The sequence below is a fragment of the Triturus cristatus genome, chromosome 3_2 (assembly GCF_964204655.1).
Source record: "Triturus cristatus chromosome 3_2, aTriCri1.1, whole genome shotgun sequence".
NCBI classification, from domain to species: domain Eukaryota; kingdom Metazoa; phylum Chordata; class Amphibia; order Caudata; family Salamandridae; genus Triturus; species Triturus cristatus.
Genome location: NC_140584.1, coordinates 923,946,182 through 923,957,851, shown reverse-complemented (window position 1 = coordinate 923,957,851; position 11,670 = coordinate 923,946,182). Strand labels below are relative to the sequence as shown.

Below are 11,670 nucleotides of genomic sequence, written 5' to 3'. Positions count from 1 at the left end.
TAAACGCCGCCAGCTCTCGGCCATCCAACACATGGTGACGCAGATCAACGCAGGCACCCTCCTGAGAAGCGGAAGACATAAGGGACTCCGCTGAGTCCCATAAGCAAGAGGTGGGTCTGGCTAATACACAAAGAGTATTATGGGCCCGCAAAGCAGCACTGGAGGAGGCAGTGATATCGCGCCCCCAGGAATCCAACCAGCGGGCCTCCCGCGAGGGGGGAGACAACACCGATGGCAAGGAGGGAAAGACAGTCTGTAAAAGAGGGTCCCTGGTAGAAGGGTGGAGGGAAAGACAGACAGGATGATGCGGAGCAGGACGGTGGCGGTGCAGAAGAGGCTGGGGCACCGGGACCCCCATGGCAGGATGACCCCAGACCCCCAATAGAGAATTGTGGATCGCAGCCTCGAATGGAAGCAGCAGCTCCCGCCCACCAGAGCCCTGGCGAAGATCCTCCAGCAGATGATCCATGGGGAAATGGGCAGCTGGATCGCTCATGCGCAAGATGCCCGCAGCCGTCGAAACAGCCCGAGCAAAGGCAGCACTCGCCTCCGTAGGGCCCCGCGGTGAGGTAAGCAGTTCCTCCGTGGGCGAGGGCTGCAAGCTAAGGCGGCCATTCCCCAGACCAACCGGAGGAAGGAAAGGCCAAGCTCGGAACGGTGGAAGGTGGACTGATGAATGGAGAACCTGAGGCGCCTCCGGCGAAGACTGTGGGCGCGGCGACGGCGAAGAGCCGTCCTTAGAAGACGCCAGGGAAAAAGCCATGACCCAGCGTCCCATCTCTGGAGAAGATGAAACAAACAGTTGCTGAACCTCCGGAGAAGAGGGGGCATCCGAAGACGAATCAACGACCTGACTTCGGACCGGCACCGTAGAGTCCGCCACCGGCATCAGGTCAACGTAGACCGGCGCCGAAGGGGACGCCGGAACGACCTCCGCCACAACGCATGGCGCGGGGGACTGGGGCTGGGTCGGAGCCGGGGAAGCTAAGGAACGGCGACGAAAAGGCTTTGATTCAACCTCAGACGAGGCAGCCGCCTGCGCGGTGGGACAAGGGGGGCCCCGAAGACACGCCCGACCCCTAGCCGGCCCCTGCGGCATCGCCAGGGCCAGCAACCGCCAGCGCCTGAGCGGCATCACCTCGGCCAAGGCCGCTGGCTGCCCAGAGGACTGAGGGGGACTCGAGGACACGCCCAGAGCCCCGGCAACCTCCCGCAACACCACAGGGATCCCCGCGGGGGGTTGCGGCGAGGCGGAGGTGCAGTGGCACGAAGGAGGGAACCTCGAAGGGCCGCACCCCGACAGCACCACATCCTCCAAACCTGGATCCGAACCTGTTGGCGCCGGAGCAGCCGGCGACGCCGCAGTCATCCCCGCACGCGGCAAGGGATCCGCAGACGTCCCAGGAAGAGAAGGAGAAGAGGGAAGAGCCAAAGAGGCCTGCAAGGCCGCCATCTGGGCTCTGGTCGCCCCTACGCCGGGGGAACGGCAGATAGGGTGAAAACGCACGGGGCCGCACCACCCGTGGAAAACCCCAACAAGCCAGGGACCGGGCCTCGGGGACAAACTGCGACACTTACCAACAGGGGACGGACGCAGCGCCGCCGCTGACCTGGACATGCGGGCCGAAAGGAGTTTCATCCGGCGCTCCCGCCGGGACTTCGACTTCATCCTCGCAGTCCGTGGAGCCGTGTGCTCCCCAAGCACCACAAACAGATGAGGTGACGATCTGTCGCCGACATCTGGTGCGCACAAGACGAGCACGTGTTGAAGCCCGAAGGCATTCGCACACTGTACCCAAGAAAACGCTAAGTGTAAAAAGAAGGCCTGAAAACAGGCCAGGAACACGATCCGGGTCCGGGTTGCACGCGGAAAAGAAGAAAACTGACGTCAGCGTGCCGGGGTGGGGCTTATGTGACCTCGCTGACGTCACGCCCACGGATGACATCGGGGCGGAGTCGCGTGGTACCTCCCCCCGGCGCGCAGAGGTGCTGGGCAAGAAAGTTTTCCGGGTCCAGTCTCACGCCTGGGGATAATTCTACGTTAAGGAATCTGCGGCTAGTAGTCTATCAGATAACGATAATTTGTCTTTCTTAAAGAATGACAATGTAGTAAAAAAGGGAATACAGACAAATTTAAATTAAATCTTGCCACTCAAAGTGTATTCAAAATCAGGGTGTAGATGGACATTAACTAAATTCTCAGGTAGTTACAATATGTTAGAACTATGGACACCTTAATTGGGCCTATTGATCTTTTTCTGTTGCATCTTTGGAAGTAAACTGGTAAATAAATTAGTCTGGAAACAGCCCCCTTACTCCAAATCGCTGTTAGAACAGAACCACCAAAACCGTTTATTACATTTGCATGGTTTTCAAAACTTTATTTTTTCAAATGAGCATCAACACATATTGTAAATACAACAGAAATAATGCACTTTTCTCTAATACGGAGTAGCTATGTACAAATACATTAAAATGTAAAGAAAATGATTTGGAAACACTGATAATAAGTACAAAACAACATGCCAAAGTAAAAGCTTTAACAGTTTGTAAACAGAGGGGCAAAAAACAGACAGTTTTCACATAAATAATTTGTTTGTGGGACAAACTGGGAAGAATGTTCTTGTCGGGGGAAAAAAAAAAAAAGCAAAAAAAAAGCTTCGGCCTCGTGCAGAAAAGTGCAGCACATGTATTTGTTTCAGTGCATGTAGGCTTCTTCTTCCTGTAGGTTCGACAATCAATCTCCTATTTAAGTTTCCCAATCTTTAACTCTGGAAAAGCAAAGAGGACATGTTTGGTAAGCCCTAACAACCTCAACTTGATAGCCGTCTTGGAAGCAGCAGTGGGGATTGCAATGGAAATTCCAATAAGCAACCAGTAAACATTTGGGTTTTTTGCCATTACACCAACTGAGCAACATGCAATCACCGCTCACTTGAAATGTCAGCTGAAGAATTTAAATGCAAATGTAAAGAAAAACATCAAAAATAGCATTCCTCTAGTTCAATTTCCGATTGGTGTTGCCATAGTGGGGATTTAGAGTCCCTTAAGTTCCAAGACGGAGGTCAAGACGGGGTTGTCCTTGTTTACTATAACTTTTTTAACTCATTGACAAATATCTTCAGTGAGGGGCTTCCTTACCAACATAGGAATCTCTACAATGTTAAAAGTTTCTTTTGTGGGACCCGTTTAGTTGAGGTTGGGTTTCATAAATAAGTTTTATCTCTAAATAAGGATGCCTGGACTCTATTATGCCTCTCAGACATTTTTTATATGCGATATGTATTATCCAGTTGAAGCACTGGTTCTGAAAAGACGTAAAAGTGACAGTCTTATGGAGCATTAGGCCAGATTAATAAACCATGGTGTTTAGCCTATGAGCATTCACACCTAGGTAAAAGTATCTCATCTATTAGTTCCCGCCAGCTCCATGGTAGTGCAATCACATTTGCCTCTTGGAACTGACTTACAATTAAAGTAATTCTCTTCTACCACTTTGTGGTGTATTATCTGGTTAAGACTTCAAAAAGCTCCCATGTTTTTATTTGAAGAGTAATATGGAGCCTATAACATTATCAAGGTGGTCTGCTGAGATGATGAGCCACAATGCTAAAGGTAACGTGGTTTGTACATGTCAACAAAACACTGAAAAAACAATTCAGCATCATAAAAACATGGTTTATTATTTTTTACTACATGATGCGAAATGTTTTAGTTCCAGATTTTTAAATGGTAGAAATTCTCTTATTCAATTATGTTATTACCCATGAAGTAAAAAAAAGAAAATATATTAGAACCATGTCAAAATTAATTACAGGAATCACAATCCAAACATTCTAGGCCAAAACAGCCCTTGACGTGGATTTAGCACTAAAAGGGAGAAACACGCCGTTGGGAACTAGGACTCTATCAGAAAAGAGACTGGTACCAGTGCACAGAGACTCAATATTGGATTCAATTCACAGAAACAAATCCACTTATTTATGGTTTCTTGAACCAAGCTATTGTAATCAAAAAATAAAAGTGATGAAATTCAATGATGAATACAGAAGCAAGGACGCTACATTCTAACCAACATTTCAAAGTGTGTGCACACAGTAGGGTGACCAGACGTCCCGATTTCCCCTGACAGTCCCGGTTTTCAGAGGACTGTCCCGGTGTCCCGTCACTTTCCTTAAATTTAAATACATGTCCCGGTTTTTGGAACAAAGGTCAAGTCAGTCTGCAAAGGAGAATTAAAAGGTATTCTTTCGTTTAGCAAAGTATCTGTTCCAGGCAGCGCAGGTTCACGTCTGCTGCAGCAGAGAAGAGACAGAGGAGAGGAGAGCAAGGGTAGGCAGGTTAGGGGCTAGAAGTCTTCCCATTGCTAAGGTGGAGAGTTTTTATTTATTTTTTTGCAAAAATCGGGTGAGGCCAGACAGAGAAGTAAGGTTATAGGGTTTAGTCCTACTTTTATGTCTAGCCTGTCCCGGTTTTTGCTTTTCAAAATCTGGTCACCCTAGTGCACAGTCACCTAAAACAAAACAAGAGAAAAGAACTAGCAGCATGTGAACGACTGTTAAGCAGTAAAAGCATACAAAGCCTCTCTTCTTGCTGTGCCACTGGTCCACAGCCTAGAGAGAGGGGAAATAGAGGCAGAAGAATGTGCTGGGAGAAATGTAAACATTTTTATTTTCAGCAACGTGTATTCTCAGTAAAGCAAATAGACCCATGTCTGAAATGTAAAAAACAGGTGCAAAAAAAAAAAAAAAAAAAAAGTATATATTTATAAACCATCGCCTAATCGCATTTCCACTCATGGTCAATTTGAAATATCTGTGCAGTGACCCAATCGGCATTTGTTTGCCCAATCTCAGTGTTTGTAGCCCTGTGTGGATCAGACTCAGTTCAAGCTCATCTTCTGCAATGACCAACAATGCAGACTCGAGGGAGGAAGCAGTGTGCAAACATTGCGTTTCCTACCATGTAGAGACCCTGGACTATTGCAAAGAGGGGCATTTGTGTTCCCCTGTGTGGTGGATATTCATGCGAGTGAAGAATGCTCTAAAAGGTCACCTGAAGTTATTTTTTAACTGAGAAACAATGGCCCATAGGACTTTTCATTTAGTCCGCCATGAACAGTCCCTGTTTAGCAGCTCTCTGGTGAAGTTAACTAAAAAAAAAAAGAAGAATAAAAGGGCCCACTCTTAAAAATCAATGTCACAGCCAAATGTCCTTCTGTGGCCAAATACTAACAACGGCTTTGCCCACTTTCATATTGAGAAATGGAGAAAGAGCATCTTTAAGCGGAAAGGCATCTCTGCTTCGCTGCGCCTCTGAAACGATTGAACATATTAGAAACCGCAGTTGGTTCACTTCCACCTGCACCAGGACATTGAGTTAACAGAGTTTGCAAGATTCTTCCTCCTTGGAGTTCTCAGATTTAAAAAAAACAAACAAAAAAAAAAACGGAGAAGTTTCTCTAGGCACAACGAGACACATTTATTCCAGCATCTAGAGACCGTATTTAGGATACCGAATGCTACAACAATGTGCAAAGTCGTCAAGACTGAAGAAGGTGCTCCCAAATGTTAGGATAATAAATGGAACATAATCTGAACAGCTTCTACGATGGCCCTCCATCCATTTAGATACTCAAGCGAGGGCGGGTGAAGCTGGGGAATTGGTGACGGAAATGAAAAACAGGTGACAAAGGAACTTTTTGAGGGAAAGACATCATCAGAGCATCAGAAATGGAGGCGGCTGGACCACTTTAACCAGGGGACAACGAGAGCCAACGCATCACTGAGCTCATGGGGAATGAAGGTAGGGGGACATCCACCAGACACACACACTTGAAGAAAGCCATGAAAGAAGAGCATAGCTAGTGACAGCAAGTAAAGACTGCATGCTGCTCATCAAGAAGTAGCAGCCATTACAGAGGGCTCCTGATCTTCCTCAGGATTCGCCACAGTCACGAAGAGTCTGCCACAGGGCGCTGAGCTGCAGTATTAACGATGGTGAAGCAGGCAGGTGGAAACATGGGCTAACAAGGTTACTACATTTGATTCCTCGTTACAGCAAAATATACTTTTTCTTACTTGCTGCATTTTCTTTTACAGCGTGCGTTCAGGAGGGGTAATTGTGAGGCAAGCGCTTATCAACATATTGCAAGGATTAATAAAAGGCGATCCTTTCAAAAATAATAATAAGTCGGGTGACCTTTGAAAAGTGTGCACCAATTCTGTGGATGTTAGGCTAACAGCTCTTTGTCTACTCATGGGTCAAGCTACAACAGAAGGGGGGTCATAATATATCTCCAATGTGGCTACTCCGAAAAGAGAGCCAAGAAAATGCAAGTTACAGACCACAAAAATATATATATTAACAGGACAAAAGTGTTCTCAGTCAGGGCTCCAAGATACTCTAACAGCACCACAATTATTCACAAAATTAAATACTATTTACAAGAAATGGAGGTTTTCCATAAGATAAAAGCTTCTTGTATATATTATTCTCTGTAGGTGTTCACTGGTTAGGTCAATGCTAAACAGACAACAGCCCACCCTACAGAACTACCACATCCAATTATGCTCGTTTGCTTATGAGCGACAGAATCGGCCAACGCCATCTTTGGTTGGGCTCAGAATGTCATTTTTGCTGCAGTAACCTCACAGAGATCAACCGGATCCAAACACTCCCCTTCACCTACCCCCAAAAATGTGTTTTGTGACAGACGGAGAAAGAAAGCTTACACCCTATATATTGCACACAATTCTTCACCTTAATTACCTCTATTACTTGCCAACACCTCTTCGTGTTATGCTTCCAAAATGCACCTGGTCCCAAACAAGAACTGGCCCCAAATTGGATATGCTTGATGCTTCTTGATAAGAATATGAAATTCTGGCCCTTGCTCCCTGGTAGAGAATCTTCTGTTGAAAAAATTCTACTGTGAACATTTTACACAAACTGTAAACGGATCCAACATTGTTTTTGTAATTAACCAGAATCTGGGAAACTTTGCAGATTGAGCAGCTGGATTTGCTGGCAGATTCGAATTCCGCATGGGACAGGAGCAGTTTTGGAACAGAAGCTGAGCCAGTGGTGTCTCTAGCTGCTTTCCCCTGGTTCTGCGTATCGCATCACGTGCCAAACATCTAGCCTGGTAATACCAGTAAGGTACCGTAAAGCAGCACAAAGTGCTGAGAGGGAACGAAGGCTCAACCAGTTCATGGCAGCAACAGCGACAAGAGGCCACGTTCACAACTTCCAAAGTAGGAATGACTAACGCTGGAATGTCCAGGAGTAAGTCTCTCACAATAAAGAAGCTTTGCAAACCAGGCTCTTGGTATTTCCGCTTCTTTGAAAAGAGTGGCATTACTTTTTTTCCCAAAAATGTGCCACTGTGACAAGAAGTACATAAAACGGTTTATTTAGTCGCATCCTGATATACAACACTGTGTGTTGTTGTAAACACACAGTCACGGAGCATCAGGACACACTTACAATAACACCTCTTGTAATTGGACAATTTCTGGTGTACCAGGTGCTAGCGTGAGGCTTTGTTAGCCATATGGGTGCCCACAAAGTAAATGTTGCCCTGATCCAACACCCCTTCTTAATTTCCTTTCACACAGAAATGGGCTAAATACGCTGAATATTCCCTTGAACTGTGCACATTGAACTTAATTCTGCTTGGGAAACGTGCCTGAATGAGAAGTGCGGATCCTGAAGAGTAGTGTACATTTCTAACTGCCACCAGAGCTAAACAGTCATTTATCATTAAAGAAAAGGGTATTTTAGCTCTGTTGGGAAGCTCCTGTTTGATCAATTACAATTGATTGCTTTTGAGGCAGTTTCAAAGTGGCCAGATGAATTCTGCGCCACTTCTTAATATTTCAGGACCAGGCTTCGATACAGTTGAAGCGGGCATGCGAGGCAAGTAAGAAGAACACACTCCAGTTCTAGACAACCAAGAGATTGCACTCAAACTGTACCATAATTAATTTGCAGCTCTGGAACATGTCCAGACATGCATTTCAAACACTCCTGAACCTGCACCCTCCTCGGTACCAGAAACCTGTGCATTCTTTAGAAGTAAAATGCTCACATCTTTGGCTTCCAACAACTAGGCCAGCAGCTGTTCAAAGACAATTAAGGATGCACTCTGGAGTTCAAGAAAGAAATGTTACCCAAAAGAAGAAATATCAAGCAATGAACCAAGTTATAATAGGGAATCAACAAAACAGGCAGAGCACGCTTTTCCAATGCAGGGAACATCATGGATTGAATGTTACAGGTAAAGCACCTCAATAATTTATAATCATTTCTGCTCTTCCCAGATATATTGACACACTAGTTAATGCACAAGTTTAGTGAATCCAGCAACATAACCTACCATTAATGATGCTTGCTGTACTGCAGTTCCACGCCTAAGCACAACGCTCTTGAATTAATTCCTAGACAAATGGGACTGGAGGTTGAGGAAAGGAAGTTCATTACCTTTTAAGGACACCAAATAAACTTCTGACCCTAAATACTTATTCTGCGGGACAGATCTATAGTAAGCATCATAATTTGTCAGAATCTGCAGATGTAACTAAACTCACATGTTCAAGTCAAATACTGAAGCCAGCTACATATATTTATGTAAAACGATCTAAATGCCCTGCTTAGTGGGACAATAATAGTTTTAGAGGATGCTGCCTGCAGCAGACTCAGCCAAATTTAAAGGGCCAAAGAGAGACAAGGTGCAAAAGTGCAAAAGTGACGCCCAGCGTCTGAGTCGGTAGCTGTAATGAGTGCCTTCAGCCTAGCTTCTAGTCCATGGGGTCACTGAGGTGTATACCATGCTCCAAAGGAGGGCCCTTGCCACTGCAAGTGCAAAACTGGGGACATTGAGCTAAACTTAGCCAAGCACCTGGCCTGGTAAGTGCAGCCCAGAAATAAAATAAATAATATAAATAACTACAACTTTGCTGACCACTGAGGTTACTACTTGTGTTGAAAGATCTCAGAATAGAATGGAGATTCTCAATGCTAAATGTTTGATTTTTGTGACATTTCTTTGGAATACGACTGAAATCTCGCACTCAAAGGTTTGGATGCCATGTCTCCATTAGAAGAACTCTCCCACATGCAGGCACTCTTAGTTTCCAGAAGATTATCTGAAGATGCCACAACAAACCAAAGAGTGCACTCAAGAAAGAACACTTGCAATCAAGGCTGCCCAATCTGATACATCCAGCCTCAGTTGGACAAGATGCTCTCCACCCAAGGCATTTGCTGCCCCGTTCCACGCCATCTCTTCTCCCAGGGCTGTTGTTCAACCCCTTAAATGCCAGCGTCCACAAATGAAAGTTGGCACTGTCCCTTCCCATTGTACTAATAACGATACTTGGGTGGGGTGTAGTCCTAACACAATCCAACACGCTATGCAATTTACAAAGCAGCAAAAGTTAAGTCCACGGAATTGAATTCCTCATAGACTTTGCAAACTCATGCATGCATGTGTTGCTGACCTATGCTGAATTGTGATTTAGGTGCCATTATTTTAACCCATATTTAGCAGGTACTTCCCATGCACCTTTTGATGGGAATTGATGCGTTTTCATGCCTGAAAGTGTTTGCCCATCCCCCCCAATCCATCTAATTCTCGAGCGCTTCATACTTGGAGATAGAGCCTAAAGTTTGGAGCATTATCGTAAAAATGCAGAAAAAGATTAATATCGAGTCTCACAGTGCATCACGAGCGGGACAAGGACCAGAAGAGGAACCGTTTCCACTTCCGCATAGGATCTCCCTCGGACAACCCCAGCCTGCGACGCCTTGCTGCCCCTTCCCACCCACTTGCTTTCTGGAACCTCCATCTCCCTCTTCCTACAAAAGCAGCATAGGGCCACTCTGCCGAATAGCCCAGAGCATTCTGCTTCAAGTCCACACTCCGAGGAGAACATGAGTGTGGAACGCTACCACGCTTTGAGGCATTCTTATTTTCTTCTGTCCCGCCAACTCTAAATGAAACGGAGAAGAAGCCGGAATCAAGTCACAAAACTGATACAAAAGCGTAAGGGGAGCGCGAGAGAGGAAGGGGTATCCGGAGCAGTGAGGAGTGTGCAGACCAGTCGCCAGGGATGATGGAGGAAAGTGCGCCATGCGGCCCGGTCTCTGAATGTATGAGCCAAGCACAGAGTCACTCGCTCGTGCCAGGATACAATGTCCAGTTAGGTGGCATTTTCTTTTTCAGGTGCCATCCCTCAACTCTTTTTCAGTCCCAGCCATTGTCCTTGATCATGTGGGCCAGCTCAATGATATACTTTCCTTCTTTGTACTTCTGGCTGCTTTCAAAGGCATGTTCCTAGAGGAAAGAAAAGAAAAACAGCGCTCAAAAAAGTGGGAAAAAACTTTAATCTCACTGCAACTATGCATTCTCCTTTAAGTTATGGGATAGCCAAATAAGACCTACTTAGCGATTGTTCAGCAAACCGAAACCTGCCATCATGCTCCTAATACAATACTGACTTCCGGAGGATATAAAGGGGCTGCATCACACACACTTTTTGCTTTCGTGGTAGACGACTATTGTCACTCTAATTTCATTCTAATTACTAGTGGAAAGTCAAGTTGGAGGTGCTTCCTGACATAGCCACTCACACCTCCTGTGAAGATTTAAATAACTCTCAAAATCCTCCATGGCCAAAACATACCCTTCACAGACCTCTTTTCCCTACTTCAGAATACACTTCCGGCTCTTCTTTCGCTCAGTAATGCCCTCCTGCGAGAGAGCGATTCCACAGATGCACTAGCGTTCCAATAAAATAATATTTTCTTGTGCTTTTTCTGAGCCATCCACCTAGCAAATCAATACTGTACTCCTGCTTCTAACAGCCTGAAATTCCTAGACAGATCATCCTGTCCAGCAAGTACTCTTTTTAGTAGTGGGAATGGATTGGATGCTTCCCTTCCATACTTTCCACTAAAATCAAATCAAACTTTATTCGGATTTTAGCAAGAAATCCATAAAAGCCCTACAAATCAAATGCATATATTGAAAACTCTTGCCAGTAGTCATTGCAGATATTACAAAATCATAAAACACAATATAAAACAAAATCGACATAAAATTATATAAAACATACATATATACTGATTATTTTAAAAATTGCACTCCTAGAGCCATAGCAGATTTGTAAACGTAAAAAATACTACACACTCCATGTGAATGAATAGTACTACAGTTGTTAGAGTGCAACAGAATTAAAATGATATATACAATCCAAACTCTTAGAAACAAATATTAACAGTACTCATGCAAGGTACAGCAACAAATAAAAAGCCTCCGGCTAAAAAGAAAAAAAGGTTATTGTAAAGCCAGAGTTCGTTTTGGGGCTAGACACGGGGCGTTGCATGTTAGTTGTAAAAGTAGACAAGAGAGCAGACTTAAAGATCTGGGCCTATTTTTTAAGCTGCCTCATACCACAGCCCATCTAGGTGCCTTACTGGTTTGCTTCTCCTGACTGCATCCTTATATAAGTTACAATGGCTGACGTGTAAACATCTGGCAATTTCCTGGAAACTGAAGGGCCAACTAATAATAACTGAGACCCTGAGATAGGAATAAGGGGCAGTGTACTCTTAATCTGATGTCTTTATGAAATTTACAGAGCAACATGAAATGCATAGTGGATT

At 45.0% G+C, this 11,670-nt stretch overlaps 1 protein-coding gene across 3 annotated transcripts in view; it reads right to left on the bottom strand.

Moving 5' to 3' along the window:
* Window positions 1–6,097: 6,097 nt before the first annotated feature.
* Window positions 6,098–11,670, bottom strand: part of YPEL2 (yippee like 2) — a 147,234-nt gene continuing 141,661 nt past the window's right edge. For 2 of the 3 annotated variants that reach the window (XM_085649397.1, XM_085649398.1), the window contains one exon: window positions 10,097–10,339. In XM_085649397.1, coding sequence (XP_085505523.1) covers window positions 10,250–10,339 — 90 coding nt within the window. In that variant the 3' untranslated portion in view covers window positions 10,097–10,249. Of the gene's footprint in view, window positions 10,340–11,670 lie in introns of all 3 variants that reach the window. The other variant, XM_085649396.1, reaches the window with a different exon arrangement.